An 18,925-nucleotide genomic window follows, 5' to 3' on the forward strand; every position below is an offset into this window, starting at 1 on the left:
CGCGCGCGTCGGGCGCGCGGGAGACGTGACTGGCCAGCCGGGGCCTCCCGCCGCCGCTCGGGGGATCCCGCGCCGCGCACGCGCGCCCCGCCCCGGCCGCTGCCCCTGCCCGCGCTCAGGCCCGGCGCGCGCCGGCGCGGGAGGCGGGAGGCGGGGGGCGGGGGGTGGGGGCGGCGACAGACGCCGGCAGGGAGGGGCGGGCCCGGCCCGGCTCGGCCCGGCTCGGCTCGGCTCGGCCCGGCTCGGCCCGGCCGCCCGTGAGCGGCTCCTGGAGCGCCCTGGGCCCGGCCCGGGCGGCGGCGGTGGCGGCTGCGGCTCTAGTCCGAGGCTTCGGCGGCGCTCGCGCGCCGCGCCGCAGCCATGGCCCTGGTGACCCTGCAGCGCTCGCCCACGCCCAGCGCCGCCTCCTCCTCCGCCAGCAACAGCGAGGTGAGCCCCGGGCCCGCGCCCCGGCCTGAGCCGCCGCGCCAGGCCTGGGCTGCGAGTGCGGGGCGCCCGGGGCTGCGCCAGGGCAGCTTCAAGGGGTTCTTGGCCTGCGGGGCCGCAGCTGGACGACCCAGCCTTGGCAGCCGGACTGGGGTGACTGCGGGAGGCTGTGAGCGAGTGTGACCCCTGTTTGGGGGTGGCTGTGCAGTGAGACTGTGTGTGCGGGTGTGACCCTCGTCTGGGGGTGACTGTGTGACCCCTGTTTGGGGGTAAGTGTGCGTGAGCCGGTGTGTGTGACCCCCATCTGGGGGTGACTTTGTGTGTGTGGGACCCCCATCTGCGGGTGACTTGTGAATTTGAGCCCCGTCTGGGGGGTGACCGTGAGTGTGTGACAGTGTCTCTCGTCCGGGGGTGACTGTGCGGGATACTGGACGTGGGACCGGGACTCCTGATTGGGTAACTGCCTGAGATGCTGGTTCTAAGATTCAGGACCCTGTGGCTTGTCTCGGCCCTTTCCCTGTGTGCCCGGCTGAATGTATGCATGTGTATGCCAGCCTGTGTGTGCCTCTCCCTGTGCGTGAATCTGGCCTGTCCCCTGGGAGCCGTGCCTGTGTGATGCTGGGGGAGAGGCTGCCGGGTGCCCCTGTGGGTGGTGAGATTGTTTCCCCCGACTGCACGCCCCTGGAGTTCTGGCTCTGGGTGTGAGTGGCCGTGCCTCTCGGGGGCCGGCGTCACCGTGTGACAGTGGCTGAGTGAGCTCAGGGTGCTGGGTGACTGTGTGTCATGTCTTTGTGTGCAGCTGAGTCTGGGTTTTTCTTGCTGTGATATCTTTCGGGGCTGCATGTTTTTGTGCATCTGGCTGTGCATGTGGCTGCGGCCCACTCTGGGGTTGCTGGGATTGCACCAGTGCTTTCTGGGGCTGAAAGTGCATCTTTGCGCTGTGCGGGTTTCTGTGCGTCTGCGTGTGACCCAGGCTGTCCTGGACTGGTGCCTTCTTGCTCTGGGGTTACTGGGGAATTGGTCCTCTGAGTGCACAGTTGGGTTGGACCGTGCTAGTCTGGGCCTCGGGCCTCTGAGCAGTAGAACCAGTTGGGTCTAAACTCACATCTGTGGCCGGACTGAGTGCTGACCTGCAGACACAGCAGGCTGGAGGAGGCGGCAGGGAGCTGTTTAGGGAAGGGAGAGGAGGCTGGAGGAGGGGCCCTGCAGGCCCAGGAAGTGGCCCCGCCAGCATCTGGGCAATTCAGGCCCCTTCTCCCTGGGGGGAAGTTGACTGATAACATGGAAAGGTTTGTGTGTGTTTGTGAGAGAAGAGGACCTGTTTGCGGTTTAACAGCCCTGCCTGTCCCACCAGCTCCTGGTGGGGAAGCTCTTCAGCCTGTTTTGCTGGGACTGGCACTCTCAGAGTGGCTGCAGGGTTGAACCTCACAGCCCCCTTCTCTCAAGGAGAAGCCATTAATGAGTTATCTTGTCTACAGACAGAAGATTCTAACAGTCCCTGCTCTGCACGGTGGCCAGTAGCCTGCAGCTGAGGAGTCTGCAGTAGCTTCTGGCCTCCCCACAGAGACATCTGTTCCCCTACATCATTTCTACAACTGCTGTCTTGCAGTTTACAAAGTACTTCTCTGCACTTAATCTCATGGTCCCTTCTCAAAAACGAGTGAATAGTTCAGCTCCAGGAAGAGGTTAGACGAAGAGCCTCTCATCCTAGGTCTCTGATTCTAAACCCCACATTCCCTGCGTTACTTTGCACCTGATCTATTTCTGCTTTAGACACATTTAAAAATTTTCATTTTATTATCTCATTTTTTAGCTGAGAGAGAATTCCCATACCATAAATCCACCATTGTCAAGTGTACAGTTCAGTGGGTTTTAGTGTATGCACAAGGTTGTACAAGCATCACCACGAATTCCAGAACATTTTCATCACCCCCAAAAGAAACCTCACACCCCTGAGCCATCAGCCACAGCCTCCCTCCCACCACCCCTGCCCTGCTGTAACCAACTCTAGGCAACCACTCATGTACTTTGTGTCTCTGTGTATTTGCTTATTCTGGGCATTTCATATAAGTGGAATCATACACTATGTGGCCTTTTGTGTCAGGCTTGTTTCACTCACCATCATGTTTTCAGGGCTCATCCGTGTTGCAGCACGTGTCAGGACCTCATTCCTTTTTACGGCCGAGTAATATTCTATGGTACGGATGTACATTTTGTTGGACATTGGGGTTGTTTCCACTAGGCACATTTTAAATTATAATAGAAAGCCTTATTTTCACCAAATGCCAGTGACCTCCAAAATAAGAATAAAACTCAACCAGCTTTTATTCAACTTGAGTAAATCAGTGGCATTAGTTGCCCAGGGAGCCAGCAGAGGCTGGGATGTTCCCTGGAAGGTGAGGCTTTCTTCCATGTGGGGCGAGGCACAAAGATGCAAGAAGGAACAGAGAGGGCAGGCGTGTGTGCACAGGATCAGGAGACGTGGACCAGGCCGGCTGTGCCTCTGGTCTGACCTTCCTCAGGTTACTTCCCTTCTCTGGGCCTCAGCTCATCTGAAAGGGCTGGCTTCCCTCTAATGTGTGTTCTTTGGCTTTCTTCTCTGGAATAACTGACCTTGTGTTGCCTTTCATCCTGAGAATCTCAGAGAGTGAGCGAGAATTAAATGATTTTGAAGCCTGTATCCCCCCCGCCCCCCATCATTTCCTTACTCCTCAAAATGTGCATCCTTCGTTGAGTCAGAGACACTCAGGGCATTTCTTTCCTTCCCCAGCCCGTGGTCCTGCTGCACGGCGTGGGAACTAAGGGAAGTCACAGCCCGACCTGCAAAGCAGTGCTTCCCTCTTTTTAAGTTTTGTTCCTTCCCCCCCAGTCTTTTTTTTTTTGCGGTGCGCGGGCCTCTCACTGTTGTGGCCTCTCCCGTTGCGGAGCACAGGCTCCCGACGCGCAGGCTCAGCGGCCATGGCTCACGGGCCCAGCCGCTCCGCGGCATGTGGGATCTTCCCGGACCGGGGCACAAACCTGCGTCCCCTGCATCGGCAGGCAGACTCTCAACCACTAGCGCCACCAGGGAAGCCCCTCCCCCCCCAATCTTTAATTATCTCATTAATCTTGTCTCATTCTTTTGTGAGAACAGGCAGAGAGCCCAAGAATAGGTAAAGCAGTAGCTCTCAGGAATGGGTTGTAATGTTGTGATTTTTTTTTTTTTTTTTTTTACGTTGTGGTTTTTGACAGATGTTCAAGGTGACTAATTTTCATGGGCAGATCTCCAGTCCCTTTGAGGTGGCGGGGTTGGATCAGGGTTGCTCAGCCCCAGCATTGCCGATGTTGGGTGAGCCGTCTGTTGCAGGGGCCAGTCCTGTGTGTTGGAGGAAGTGTAGCAGCACTCTGACCTCTACCCACTAGATGCCAGTAGCATCCTCCCAAAAAAGGCTCCAGCCTTGCCTGGCGTCCCCTGCTGAGATCCGTTGCCCCCAGTTGAGAACCACTGGGTTAGACCCAGCAGTCTCTTCCAAGTTTGTTCCTGCGGTTGTGTGAGTTGTTTTGTGTATGTTTCACTTCGGCACCGAAGTTGGTGGCCCTGTGGTCAGCAGAGCTGTCCCCGATGTTTCCACTTCTCCTTCGTTGTCGGGTAGGGAGTGTGAGAAATAACTGATGGTCTCTGCCTCTGCCCAGTGCGTTACATACATGATCTAATGACAGCGTAGGACCAGGACCCTCTGCTGGACTCATTCCTTGGTGAAATTGCCACCTGTGGCGTGTGTGCCTTGCTGCCCAGACCTCTCTCTACATGATCTCCGTAACCCTTTTCCCACCACTGCTGGCTTCTGTCTGGTTTCTGTCCTCAGTCAGCCTTGCATCTCTTCCAGCCATCACTGCTTTCCAGGTTTCTCTCTTCCCCATTCAATGGGCTCCTCTGTGTAACATACAAAACATGCCAAGTCCCAGTGGTGCAGAGTCGTTGGGATGTGTGTTTTCTTCTCATTTAAGTTTTCTTCTTGAAAGAAAAAAAAGGAAAAATTGCAGTCAGGGCTTAAATCGTGGTTACTCTTGGAGCCTCTAACGCCCTTGGCCTTGTAACATTTAGGAAATATTAAATGTCCCTTTCTTTCATGTCTATAAATAAACCAATAGCCTAGAAAGTTTTATATTAAACTTTAAGCCTTTTTGAGAACCACCAAGAGCTTCATGACCCACAGACAGCCTGATCCTGGCCACGTTCCATTAAGAAAGACTTGCCTGGAATGGTGGTGGTGGTGGTGGTGGTGGTGGTTTTATTTATTTATTTTTTAACTTGTGTGTTGTGGCTTAAAATGGTGTTGATCACTCAGCTGTTGCCTAGCTTGAAGGGAGGAAACAGCCTCTTAAGACATTGCCCCCTCCCCTTAAAACAGAAAAACAGGATATGCTCCAAAGCAGCCCTGGAAAATGGAGAGCTCAGGGCTGAACAAGCGTGTGGAGTAGCAGCGCCGGCCAGGAGCGCTCTGTTAGCAGGCATCCGTCTGCGATGCCTTGGAAGGCATGTGGGGAAACATCAGGAAACCTGAAAATTCCTCCGCGGAAATTACTCAGGGGAGCAGCAGAGCAGGATTGGTAAGGAGAGGGTGCGGCTCTCTGGAAGGAACCAGGTTTCCTGGACATCTGTATCTTTTGCAGACACCAGAGCAGGAAATGTGAGCCTTGTCTGAGGCTTGTCGATAGCGGCATCTGGGCTGTGACATTCTCTTTCTTTCTCTGCAGTTGGAGGCTGGCAGCGATGAAGATCGCAAGTTAAACCACAGGTAAGCAGACTTAGTGTTTTCGTCCTGAAGTCTTTCTTCCAAGCAGGTAAGAAATACTCTTGTGCCTTTCCAAAAGGGAGGACCCTCGAGAAAGACTACACCAGCTTTTTAGTAGTGCTTTAAAAACGATCCAGAACACATAGACAGAAGGAGAGCTTTACAAGTGATCTAGACGTTTAACTGTAAACAGCTTTAATAACATTATGTAACATGTAGAGAAGAAAAAAAATGATGGCCAGTATTCCACCCCCCTGGCTTTACCGTGATGATGAGTATCTTTATAAACTTCCTTCCAGATTTTACTTCTGCTTTAAAGAAAATAATCATTTTAGTATGTTCTCACTTTTCCATCCTGCTTTTGGGAAGGTATTCCTTTTGAGGTAAGTACATTGCTGATTTGAAACAGACATTCAACCCCTCAGTTTATTAATTCAAGGTGTTTTGTGTGTGTGTGTGTGTGTGTGTGTGTGTGTGTGTGTGTGCGCGCGCGCGCGCGTGCGTGTGTGCCAGTGAGAAATCTTTACGTATACTCGTTTGAGAAGTTTCTCAAGCTTGTAGTCCTCGGTTGCTGTATTCACAAGTAGACGCCAAAAGCACATTTGTTTTTCTTTGCCAAAAATTGGGTGTTTTGTTGGTTTACAGAAGATTTAGCACTTCATTATATAATGTACTCTTCTGCACCAAAGAACTAGTCTTAAACTCTGGCTCTTAGAGTGTAAAAAAGTAAACATCTACATTTAAAAAAAAGAATTAAACAGAATTTAAAGGATTTTTTTTTTTTTAATGTCTGTTTCATCTTGGGAGGAGGAGGAAAATTAATTGGAAAAGGAAATATGTGTTCAGAAACTGAGGTCAGCCGTTTATTACCGAGAGCAGGCTATCCTGGTTCAACTCACCCGCGGAAGTGATAGAGCTCTGCCTCGCCTGTCTTTGAAGTTTTCTGTGTGTTTGAGGGAAGGGAGGCACCATTTTTGCTAAAGCTCATATGTGTAGAGAAATAGTTGTCTTATTACAATTGTGGGTCCTCGTTTTCACGTTATGCTGGAGGGAGGAACAGCGGCAGTGACACGTTTGCTCTTCAGACTGGGGGTGTGGGTTGCTGAGAGTCTCGAAGGCTGGAATCAGCTGGATTCCCAAGTGGGGGAGGGGGGAGGGGAGGAGTAGAGTCTGCTCTGGAGACTGTGGGGGAGGGAGAGCGGGGCGGAGGGCCTGCTGCCCGCCTCGTGGGGCCCCATCCCCGCGCCCCCAGCTCCTCACCAGCCCTTACATGGACTTGGACTCTTCTCCCCCTCAAGCCGATCCTTTTCTTCCAGGCCTCTTGCCCCAGAGATGGCATTTAAGCCTCTCACTTAGATGGTCTTTCGTTTTTTAATTGCCCTTCCTGAACTGACAGCACAGTGTTTTGAATTGTTTCCATTAATAAAGAAGTTACAAATAGCAGTGGTAGGAAAATGTGTATGTGCTGCTGGCCAGTAAAAGGCCCCTTTCTCTGCACAGCTTGGAGCTGGAGAGGACCGTACAAAGGGAAGTGATGGCAGCTCTCTGCATTGCCAAATTTAACCCTCACAACGACCCCAGGAGGTGGGGTATTCCCCCCAGGTCGCAGGTGAGGAATCCGAGGCCCAAGGTTGCCTTCGAAGCGGGCCCTCCGTTGCCCGCAACACCTGAGTTTGTCATAGGACACCACCTTTCCGGGGACCAGTTTCGTGGTTCAGTTGAGCAGGTGTGTTGCACGTACAGGCGTGGGAACTTGCTGAGCTCGCCCAGGTGGGTAGAGGCCGCGGCAGGGCGAGAACCCAAGAGCCCTGCTGACTTGTGATGGTGCCTCCTAGGAAGTCAGATCGCCCTGGTGACCACCGTGAGTCCCTCTGTGCTGCTCTCAGTGGGTCCCCAGTGCCATCGTGAGCTCTGGGAGACCTGGGCTGCGGGGGGGGAACCTGGTCTCTGAGCCCATCCTCACAGGCTCCCCTTTCCTCCCCTCTTCCTTCACCTTGATGTCCACGCCCCGTTTTAGGCAGTGGACACCGTCCTGGTTTCTAACCCTCCGAACCAAACAGGAGCAGTCCTGCTGTCCTGGCGTGAGCTTTGACTGAAACTCATTGGCACCTGCGTGTGGATTTGCATTTTTCAGGCCTGTGCTCTCTAAGCTTCTCCTAGAGAAAAAAAAAAGTGTGGAATGGTCCCTCATTGGTTGCTCGTCTTGGGGAGGAGAGTTGGGGAGAGGAGATTTCTCTTTGCTTCACATTCATCCTGAAGGTAATCTGGCCTGGTTTGGTTTCTGAAGGGCGCTGGGGAGGGAGAGAAACTGGGGAGGCCGCAGGATATGCCTCTCTCTTTGCCCCTTTGTCTACCCTTAATTGACAGTTTCATCTTTCGGGTCCTCCAAGAAGTGATCTTAGAGCCACGTGTAGCCAGTAAATTGCTGAATCCGTGGGTTGGATCTTCTGTCACCTGCCCTCTTCCTCCCCTGTCCCCCCCTGGTGGCACCATCAGTCAGGTCCTTGTACCTCCCCTGATCCACTGAGGGGCCACCCATCCACCCATCGCTCTGCGTCAGTTTATCGTCCCCACTGTCAGAGGGACGCCAGTCTGGAAGCGCCCGTGCTTCTTCCTCCTGGTCGCCACGCTTTTTTCCTCCTTCACCCTCGTCACTGGCCTTTCGTCGAATGTGCCATTTTTCAGTCCTGCCCCTGCTCCCTGACCAGGCTCTTTCTCTAAGCCAGTTCCCTTTCCAGTTGGCCACAGTCCTCATGGCCAGCTCAGCATGCTCCCATCCCAAACCTCTGTGGCTTCCCTCTCCTTGGCAGGTGGCTCTTGATTTCTCTCTGTGCTGGGTACCATACCTGCCTTCCCTGGCAGGTACCTGTGTTTTTGTCTCGTCCCTAACTGTTGGTGACATCTTAGTGACAGGGTCTTAGTTCTCTGCCTGCACAAAGCACTTCAGCAGTTTAAACATATTAACTTTGTTTTGATTCTGCAGCGAATTGCATTCATGTGTGAGAACGATGTGTCGAGGAAAGACGTGGGCTTTGGAGTCAGGCAGATCTAGCCTCGGAGCCTGGCTTCTGCACTAGTAGAGGTGCCGGCATGCATCTGGGAGTCACTGTGCCTCTGTGGGTCTCCGTTCTTCCATCTGTAAAATGGATAAAGCTATGACCTTTCAGGGTTGGCGAATACTTTGCGTGGGGCTCCTTGCACAGAGCCAGGTCCACAATGGGCGTGGAGGACTGTGGCTACGTTTGGTCTTCAGAGGATGGTGTTCCTATCAGTGTTAGGTTCACAGCTCAGAAGTAGAGGCTCTGACCCCCAGCAGGTGCCGTGTCCACTGTGTGGGGCTGAGAGGGCCACCCCCGTGGCTGTCCTGTGACTTGGACCAGCCTGCGTCCTTTACCCAGTGACATCCCTGTAGGATGTAAACAGGAACACACCTTCTGCAGAATCTCTATTGTCATCCGGACGGTTTCTCCGAAGGCCTTCCGGCGGACATCTCGAGACCTGCTTACCGCCCGTCCAGAGGGAAGCTGAGTGACGCAGAGCCGTAGACCCAGCTCTCGCTCCCTCTGTCCTGTTCTCTGCGTGTGCAGATGGCCGCCGGCCTCCAGCGATCCCCTTTGGGAAGCTGCGCTGTTCAGACTGTGGGAACTGGTGAGCTTATGGCCTGCTGGCAGCAGCTCCTGGCTCCCTCACCATCCTGGGAGTCGCCTCCGTCTGGCATGAGGCGTAAGTGGTTGTGTGCCAGGCGGGGCCCTGGGGAGGGAATATGGTTGTGTTCTTTCCAGAGTGTGGATCAGGAGTGAGTGTTTTGCTGTTTTTTTTTGGTTGTTTTTGCGGTACGCGGGCCCCTCACTGTTGTGGCCTCTCCCGTTGCGGAGCACAGGCTCCGGACGCGCAGGCTCAGTGGCCATGGCTCACGGGCCCAGCCGCTCCACGGCATGTGGGATCTTCCCGGACCGGGGCACGAACCCGTGTCCCCTGCATCGGCAGGCGGACTCTCAACCACTGCGCCACAGGGGAAGCCCTGCGGTTTTGTTTTTTTGGGGGGTTTTATCATCCAGTATTTCAAGTCAAGCACGTGAAAATGATCATTAGCGTTCTTTTAATTTCTTTTCTTACTTGCCCAAGCAAACGTTTGGGCCAAAGCAGCAGGACTTTGTCTTCTCTGTTTTATCTGGTTTCAGTGGTAAACTGTGAACTCCCTTACAGCTCTGCCTTTCCCTCTACCCTCTCCTCCTTCCGGTCTTGACCTGGAAATCCCCAGAGGACCCTGCTCTCCATATAAGCTTTTCTCCCACCCCAACTGCGTCAGGAAGGGGTGGTGGTTGGTGTGTCCTTGCTCTTCAGATCACACTTCCCAATCTTTATTCACAACCTCTTCTTCGAGGCCTGTCCACCCTTTGAGGTTTCTCTCTGCCTTTCTTGATGGTTTCTTAGCCGTCAAGACTTGACTGTGATTGTTGGGAGTCTGTCCATTTAAGTCCCGGCAAGAGATGTCGAGCGTTTGTGGCATCCAGGCTCTGTGCAGCAGGCCGCTGTGTCAGCTGTCTACTGCTGTGTAACAAGCTACTCCAAACTCAGTGGTCCAGAACGATACACGCTTATTTCCTCACAGCTCCTGTGGGCCAGGAACCCGGACGTGGTTGAGCTGTGTCCACATGGCTGCAGTCAAGGTGTTAGCCAGGGCCGGGATCTCATCTGTGGCTTGGGTCCTCCTCCAGGCTCACACTGGTTCTTGGCAGAATGCGTTCTCTTGCAGCTGTAGATTCCACGGGTGGTGGCTTGCTTCAAGGCCGACAGGAGAATCTGATGCCATCAGGGAACGCCATCAGGAGAGGGACCATCCCATCACCTTTACCATAGGGTATAACCTAATGAAGGGAGCAGCTCTCCCATCCTGTTCCCTGGTCCCAGCACACTCAGCATAGGGGGCTCATCCAGGGTGCCTGCCCCAAGGCCTGGGGTCCTGGGCAACCTCAGAATCTGCCTACCAGTCTCAGTCTGTGGGAGTTCTTGAGATGCCCCAGTCTAATGTAGAGAAAACAAGACATGTAAGTGAGTAGGTTTCTGTACAGTGTTACAGATGTGGCAGGGTGTAAAGGCATCACTTATATAAAGGCATCACTGGCTGGTGGGAAGAGGCCAGGAGCCCCAGGGAGCCGGCAGGAGTCGACCACATGCCAGAGACCGTCATTTTCTCCACTCAGCACCCGTACGCGCCTTCACACCTGGAGGCTTGGCATCTCGTGTTTGCCCCATGTTGCATATTGACCTCTGCAATAACACCTCCAGTGACCCTTAGACATTTTTTCCATGAGCTTTGGCCTTGGGGAGGGACAGGCCTGGGTTTGGCTTCCACCTCTGTCATCTGTCACCTCACCTGGCTGTCATAGGACCTGGGCAGGCCTCATTTTCCAATGGGCAAAATAACCTGTGGCATCATAGACGTTCCGACAAATGCCCCGCCTCTGCCTCCTTCAGGTCGCTTCCTCTGGTCGCCTCTGACTCTTCCTTTTTTTCCCCACGGGCGTTTATCTCTCCTTAGTATTTCCTTGAGACTTGGGACTTGTTGTTTAGTATTTACCGAAGTACATAAATGTTCTCTGCTAGGAGGATCGGCTGTATGATTTGTGGAGCCCAGTGCAAAATGAAAATTGTAGACCCACTTTTTAAAAAGTGATGAAGAATTTCAAGGTGGCAACAGCAGAGCATTAACCAAGCTCGGAGCCCTTCTGAGCACGAGGCCTTGAGCCACTGCCCAGGGCGGCTGCCCACTTGACCACGAGCCCACCCTAAGGACAGAGCCTTCCCCGCCTCTCCCGTCACCTCTCCCGGTGCCTGGTGTGCACTGGATGGGCCATCGAGGTCTTGTAAATTGAATTTTCCAAGTTCTATCTCATGGTGAGGAACTCAGAGTGGTCTTGGACAACACACAGGAAGCAAAGGACAAAGAAATTTTTCCTGCGATTTCCCCCTGCAGTTTAGCAATACAGGTGCTGTTAGCGCAGTCTCAGCACCCCTGTCCTAATCTACTTACAAGCCATTCATTCACCAAATCCTTACTGAGCACTTACTGTGTGCCAAGCACTGTCCTAGGAGCTGAGAATATAGCAGTGAACAGAGCACAGAAATCCCTGCCCTTGTGGCTGACATTCTGTTGGGGGAGACAAGACAGTAGGTAAGATGAACAGGTACATTAAGTGTGTTAGCAGGTGCTGAGGAGGAAAAGTCAACCAGGGACGGAGGCTGTGGACGTGAGCCCTTCAGACGTGCTGTGCTCTGTGAGTTGCCTCATGGGCGTTGTTTTATTTAGTCTGTGTAAGGAAAGCACCACTTCTGTTCCCATTCTCTGGATGAGAAGACAAAGCCTCAGGGAGGTAGCTGGCCTAACTTCAGTTAGTAGGAAGTGATGGAGCCAGGGCCCTCATGCTCCGAGTCTCTGACTCCAAAGCCTGTGCTCTGAGCCCCAAAATTCGAGAGCCATCTCCGCAAGCCCGCCTCCCGTGGCTTTGCCCTCCTCCCTTCTGGCCTGAACCCCAGGGGCCCCACCGTGAGCCCTGTGCCCTGTCCTGTGAGCTCCCTGACCTTGACCTAGAGTGAGACTTGTAGTCGATGCCCCTTCCCATGCAGTCGCCTGGACGGGTAGCAGGGGAGGGTGAGGGGTGCTCCTCGTGGCTCCCGTTCAGCGGGGGCCTGTAGGTGCAGGCCCTGGGCTGGGAACTGGAGGCAGCTTGTCTCGTTTCTGTCACCCCCACAAGGTGCCTGCCTCATTGTAGGAAACTGCAGTTCCCAGGGGCCGGAGCCAGGGTTGAGATGCAGGTCGCTGTGACTCAGAAGCCTGTGTCGCTTCCTTGCTGCTCCTGTCCCCACAGGGCACCTGCAGGTTTGTGTTCAGCTCATCCCTTCCTGTCCCCACCCGCGTGGCGTTAGAGGCGGCTACCTCCCGTCGACTCCCAACCTGAAATGCTGGCGTGCACACACGTGGAACGTCCTGGGGCCGTTGTACCATTCTGCCCTTCCTTTCGGTTTAACTCCGGTATTCTTCCGGGCAGTTGGTTGGAACGTTTGATGTTAAAATCAGAATTCGCCTTCAGCATGTGTTAAATAGATTTTGTTGTCGTTAGAAAACTCATCCTGGAATGGGGACACGTGAGAACAGAGGTGAAGAGTTAATTTGATTCTGTTGGAACGTAATTAAAGTTATTAAGGTTAACTTAAAATGGATTTTGCTCAGAGTCTAGTAGGTTTCATTAAACTTCTGAAATACCAGTGCTTAGACTTCAAAAGAAGCCTGGGGGCTTCCCTGGTGACGCAGTGGTTGAGAGTCCGCCTGCCGATGCAGGGGACACGGGTTCGTGCCCCGGTCCGGGAAGATCCCACATGCCGCGGAGCGGCTGGGCCCGTGAGCCATGGCCGCTGAGCCTGCGTGTCCGGAGCCTGTGCTCTGCAACGGGAGAGGCCACGACACTGAGAGACCCGCGTACCGCAAAAATAAAAAAAAAAAAAAGAATGCCTGGAAGCCCTGGTCTCATCCTTCCTGTGCACTTAGCACACCAGGGGAGTGTGTTTGCACACCAGGGGAGTATGTGTACACACCAGGGGAGCCTGTGTACAAACCAGGGGAGCGTGTTTGCACTCCAGGGGTGCCTGTGTGCACACCAAGAATGCTCGTTCACGCGAGCTCTTTCTTCCTGGGTGATCGTGGTACCCGATCACCCTCGTGGTAAATGGAGCAAAGCTGTGAGTGGGAGTCAGAAAACCTAGGTTCTGTCCTACGATGTGTCATCTGCTGTGCAACCTTAGGCCAGTCACTAAAGGTCTCTGGGCCCCCACTGCCTCCTTTGTAAAGTGAAGAGATGAGATTAGATTATGGCTTCCAAATGCAAGAAGGAGAGTGCTCACTCACACCCACCAGTCTAGTTCTGTGTTACCTTGTTAACACTTCTGACCATTCTCGGTAGCTTTCTAACAGGCCGTCCAGAGTTTCTCCTTTCTTCTCAGGCTGAGAGCAAGGTTAGCCCTGTGTGGGGCATCTCGCCAAGTCACGCTGAGATGGAGAGAACTGGTGTGGCTGCTGAGAGGAAGTGGACCCTCTGTTCGGACCCACTTCCCTCTCAGTGAGCGTCAAGCCAGGCGCGCTTCACCCCGGAGCAGGGCCACACGCATGGCGGCGGCCGTCTGAACAGAAGGGACTCCCGCCTTTAGAGTTCATCCTTGGCGTATGTCGTGCTGTGGTCAGGTACCCTGGATCTGGGCAGTGTAGTGGGAAATTCCTAAGACAAGGAGGATATCCACGGGAGTCCTTCTGTTTTGAGGAAGGCTGCAGGAAGAAAACAGGATTCATCAGAGAGGATTAATCGAAGTCAGGAGTAGCCACTTGCAGGGCGTGCTGAGTGATGGGGCTGGGGGCTGGGGGCAAGACCACGCGTCTGGCCCACAAGGCTCCCACTCTGGGGTGTGGAAAGCCCTGGCGATGGTCCCCACTCCCGCGGCAGAGGCAATGTGCTGATGAGAGCAGCCCCCGGCCGTCCTGCCCCGCCGTGCGGGGAGAGGATCAGCAATGCCCAGACTGCCGTGTAAATTACGGAATCGTGCCGTTGGCTGTGCCTCGATGGGGTGGGGCTGCTGGGTCGTGTCTGTACCCACCCCCTGACCGCCTGTGTGACTGTGACCTCAGGCCAGCCCCCTGCCCTCCCCGAAACAGGAAGGGTCCTCCTCGGTTCAGGGAACTTGTATGAGGCTGGGAGGGCGTCTTGCACAGTGTGTAGTGTCTGGTCCTTGCCAGCCACAGGGCACCGGTATTTTCATAGATGGTGGGAAGCGAGAGTCCCTTCTGCCGCCTTCCTGACCGTGTTCCCCCCCAGACCAAAGACCAAAAGGTCAACTGAGTGGAACCCAAGGGAAAAAACAGCCAACACCTGACCTGTTTCCCTCCAAGTTACACTGAGCCTGGTACCAGGCAAAGCATCGTGTCTTGTCTGCCTTTATTTATTTATTTGTACAGGTTAAAAAAATTTTTTTTTTCCCTTGAATGGCTACTTTTGAAGCTATTTTTAAAAAGACTTTGTTTCAAAGAAGGCCTCAGAGGCCCCGCCTTAGGAAACGTCTGGTGCCCTCCCTGCGGGGGGCCTCCCTGCGCTGGCAGAAGTGATTCCCACACGCTTGCCGAGAGTTCTCAAGGCATGAGTCCCCAGATCGGGACCCACAAAGGAGGGGACTGTTGGCGTGCTTCGGAGAGAGCCGGGCCCGCTGCCGCCTCTGGAAATTGCTTGTCCCTTCTGCCCAGATGTCCAAGCCCGCTGTTCCGTGTCTTGTCTGAAGCAGCTGGAAGTTGGGAGGGGCTGTTTGCTTCTGGGGTGGAGGCCGCTGAGCCATACGGCAAGGCGGCTTCCACAGGAGCCCGCTCCCCAAGCCCGGGCGCCCTGTGCAGGCCCCACCACATGGAGTGGGAGGGAGATGTGACGCTTATGAAGCAACCTTGTAACGGAGGCAGTTTTGTTTTGTTTTGTTTTTTTGCGGTACGCGGGCCTCTCACTGTTGTGGCCTCTCCTGTTGTGGAGCACAGGCTCCAGACGCGCAGGCTCAGCGGCCATGGCTCACGGGCCCAGCTGCTCCGCGGCATGTGGGATCCTCCCAGACCGGGGCACGAACCCGCGTCCCCTGCATCGGCAGGCAGACTCTCAACCACTGCGCCACCAGGGAAGCCCAGCAGTTTTTATTTAGAGTTATATTTGCCTTATCAATCCAGCCAGTGTATTGGGTTGGCCAAAAAGTTCGTTCGGGTTTTCCATAAGCTATTATGGAAAAATCTGAATGAACTTTTTGGCCAACCCAGCATGTTTGGTGCCTATATGTGTATTGGGTTCTGTGCTGAATGCTGGGGATTCCATGTTAAATAAAAAAAGAGTCCTTACCCTCCAAAGGTAACATGTGTGCTGTGTCTACCATAGCTCTGCCCAAAAGCAATTTGAAACAGCTTATAACATTCAAAGGGAACAGTATGATTTAGAATTGGAAAAGTGGAACATGGTGAACATAGGGGAAAATAAAGCAAAGTGAGGAGAAGGTTTGTATGTGGGATTCAAGGCATAATGTTGGTATAGTTACCGGAGTTTGGCTATACATCTGACTTTGAGCTTCCTGGGAGTCAAAGCAAAGAGAGAAACAAGATCGGTTGCTTGACTCATGGTGTCCTTAAAATACCGCCAGGTCAGTTTCTCTGAAGAACTGTTCCTGGTAGATACCTGCGGATGGGTATTCGTGAGGAGACCCAGCGAGATGGGCAGAGAGGCAGGTTGTCTTAGGTTTGGCCCTGAGGCCCACAGGGAGAGCTGATGCCACGGGCCCATCCCACCCATTAACCTGGGTATTTGTTGTCTTGAGAGGTGAGGTCAGCTGCAGCGCTTGGTGCCAAATCTGCTGGCCACCCCAACCGTTGAAAACAGGATGCTGAGTCACATCCTGCAGGTCTGCAGCGTCCTGACTTCGCGTGCCTGTCACAATGGGAGGCTCGCCCGGGCAGGTTGGCCCCCCACTTTTCCGAAAGTGTGGTCTCAGAGCAGGAAAACGCTAAAATTAGGTCTTACGTGGGCCAGGGCCATGTGTGTGCGAGGCTCTCGAAATCTGGACAGCCATAGACCAAGAGGAGCCCAGAGAGGGGAGCTTCCCATCATCCTCCACTGCCTTAGGCATGAAGCGAGGCTGCTGCTGTTATGGAAACACAGAGGGGAAATGGTCCTGAGGCAGGGAGAGATCTCAGGTGCTGCGGGTCAGAGCATCCAAGAGGGAAGCAGGAAGTCAGGACGTCTGCCAGTGATGATGACCAGTGAGAGGGTCTTAAGTTTTTAATCACTGGCCAATAGAGAAGAATTAAAAGGAGTGTTTTTGCCAAAATCCAGTTAAGTGGAATTTAAAAAAAATTTTTTTAAGTAATTTTAAAAATTCAGAAACAAAATGTACATAAAAGTTGCAAATATAGTACAAATAACATTTTTCTAATCCTCAGACCCCATTCAGGGTCCACCGTTTGTCCCAGCGGTGTCCTCTGTTGTCAAGGATCCAGGTCGGGATCGCCTGCTGCATGTAGTGGTCCTGTCTCCTGACTCTCCTTCAGTCTGGGGCATTCCTTAGTCTTCCTTTGACTCTCGTGACCTGGACACTTTGAAGGGAGAGGCCCGGCAGTTTGTAGAATGTCTCTCAGTTTGGGTTTGACTGATGTTCCCTCAAAATTAGATTCGGGTCGAGCAACACCATGTGTCTCATCACCGGTGATGTTCGCCGTGGTCCTCAAGTGGCTTTGCCCGGCTTCTTTACTGCACAGGTATTCTTTTCCCCCTTTATCAAGAAGTGTTTCTTGCGGGGGGAATACTTTGAAATTAGGTCAGTACCCGATGCCCCCTCAACTTTTCCGTTTATTTATATCTGTGTGGACTCCTGTTTGTCTGTTTCATGCATCGGTTCATAGTCTGTTAATTGTGTTCTTGACTTCAAGGTTCAAATTGTCCCCGATTTAGCCTGTGGGGTCTCCTTCAAGGTGGCTTCCCTGTCCCTTGACGTATCCACATCTTCCTTTAAGCACTGCCTTATTTTCTGACACCAGATGGCAGACCTCATCTTGTACTTTCCATCCCCCATCTCTGGAATCCCTCATTTCTCCAAGGAGCCCTACCTAGTTCCTTTTAGTAGAGAATGGAATTTCAAAACCGAGGCAGGTGGTGATTATTTTGTGAATCACTATCTTGTGCACCTGGAACTAACAGTGGTGTTAGGTCAATTATACTTCAACAAAAAAATTTTTTAATAAAGAATTTACGAAGCATTTTAACCCCTGTGAATAATAATTGGAAGGGATAATTGATGGATGAGATTAGGAGCTGGGGCTGGACCTAGAAATCTGACAGTGGAATGCAGAACATGGAAAGTGGTAGATACAGGTTGTCACGTTCCATTTATTTGGGTTTTAGTTGATCCATGGGCATATCTGAGAACTAAATGTCCACTAAGTTAAAAAAGCAGAAAATATTACATTTTTTTTCATGTACTCTATATAAAGATTCCTTGAAGCTCTTTCTACTCTCTAAAAACAAACAATATTAAGGACTTTTGTTTTGAAGAAATAAAATTATACCAAATTAATCTGGAAAGCAAAAACAAAGAAGCTGAGGTAAGTGTACTTATTATTACTGTTGGGGGCATTGCTCTCCACAGACCCCTTCAGTGGGCAGAACTAGGGGATATGTGGAGGTACGTGCACACACAAGCACACACGTGCACACACACGTTTGCATCTGTATTTTTTTCTCTATTTAAATATATTGAAAACCATGAATTCAAGCTAATACCTTCAATTCTGATCCAACATCTCTGGGTTCATTCTAGTTTTTTCTCTCTCCATATTTGTAATCCCTTTTCTTTCTTTTTTTTTTTTTAAATAAATTTATTTGTTTTATTTATTTTTATTTTTGGCTGCATTGGGTCTTTGTTGCTGCACATGGGCTTTCTCTAGTCGCGGCGAGCAGGGGCTACTCTTTGTTGTGGTGCATGGGCTTCTCATTGCGGTGGCTTCTCTTGTTGTGGAGCACGGGCTCTAGGCGCGCGGGCTTCAGTAGTTGTGGTTTGCGGGCTCTAGAGTGCAGGCTCAGTAGTTGTGGCGCACGGGCATTGTTGCTCCGCTGCATGTGGGATCTTCCCAGACCAGGGCTCGAACCCGTGTCCCCTGCATTGGCAGGCGGATTCTTAACCACTGCGCCACCAGGGAAGCCCCTGTAATCCCTTTTCTGATAGGAACCTGGCTCCCATTGTCCCTAAAGTGTTTACTTGTCTGATCAACCCCCCTGTCTGCAGCCACCTCTCCGCTGCTCACCACACCCTCTCCCTAACCCAGAGGCCTGCCTTGCTCTGCCCACCAGATGGTTTTCGGTCTGAATTGTTGGGGAAGAGAAGCAGACTTACTTTCTTCACTCTGTGTTTCCCCATGGGTGTCAATTTGGCAGAGGTTTGAAATGCTTACAGGTGAGACTCCTGGTGTCTTCTCCTGCCTTTTCCGCTTTTCGGCCACGTGAATTTGGACAAGCGACTTGATGTCTCTGAGCTGCAGTTTCCCCGCAGGTGGATGCTGAGGATTAGGTTAATATTAGGTTAATATGTATGACACGCCCAGCATGACACATGGCAAAGATGTTTCTTCTCGGTTTTATATTTACTGAGTGCACATCTGAGGGGCGTCCAGAGACGGAGAAGTCGTAGCCTTGGCTCTCAGGACTCCAGTGATGAGGAGAACTTAGTTGTGTTGTTTGAAACACTTCGTTGCCAAGAGGACATGACTGTAACTGCATTTATGCAGTGAGTCTTTTGTTTTTTCCAGAGGTTGTAATGCTTAGTTAGAGGTGTCTGATAATTGATTGAAGCTTGAGAACTATTTTCCCAGGTTACATGTTTTAGTTGAGTAATAGGGCATCTTTTTAATTTATTTTTTTATTTTTTATTTTTTCTGGTACGTGGGCCTCTCACTGTCGTGGCCTCTCCCGTTGCGGAGCACAGGCTCCGGACGCGCAGGCTCAGCGCCCATGGCTCACGGGCCCAGCCGCTCCGTGGCATGTGGGAGCTTCCTGGACCGGGACACGAACCTGTGTCCCCTGCATCGGCAGGCGGACTGTCAACCACTGCACCACCAGGGAAGCCCTTTATTTTTTTATTGAAGTATAGTCGATGTATAATATAAGTTACAG

The 18,925-nt window shown here is 52.5% G+C and overlaps 1 protein-coding gene across 2 annotated transcripts in view; it reads left to right on the forward strand.

Annotated features, from left to right (window-relative positions):
• The first annotated feature begins 227 nt into the window (after positions 1-227).
• The window catches only part of SSH1 (slingshot protein phosphatase 1), a 62,056-nt gene continuing 43,358 nt past the window's right edge, over positions 228-18,925 (forward strand). Inside the window, exons 1-2 of one of the 2 annotated variants that reach the window (XM_060028249.1) lie at positions 228-429; positions 5,164-5,204. In XM_060028249.1, the coding sequence (XP_059884232.1) occupies positions 361-429; positions 5,164-5,204 (110 nt within the window). In that variant the 5' untranslated portion in view covers positions 228-360. Of the gene's footprint in view, positions 430-4,944; positions 5,017-5,163; positions 5,205-18,925 lie in introns of those variants that run through there. The other variant, XM_060028248.1, reaches the window with a different exon arrangement.

This window comes from Delphinus delphis, chromosome 13 (genome assembly GCF_949987515.2).
Source record: "Delphinus delphis chromosome 13, mDelDel1.2, whole genome shotgun sequence".
Lineage (NCBI taxonomy): Eukaryota > Metazoa > Chordata > Mammalia > Artiodactyla > Delphinidae > Delphinus > Delphinus delphis.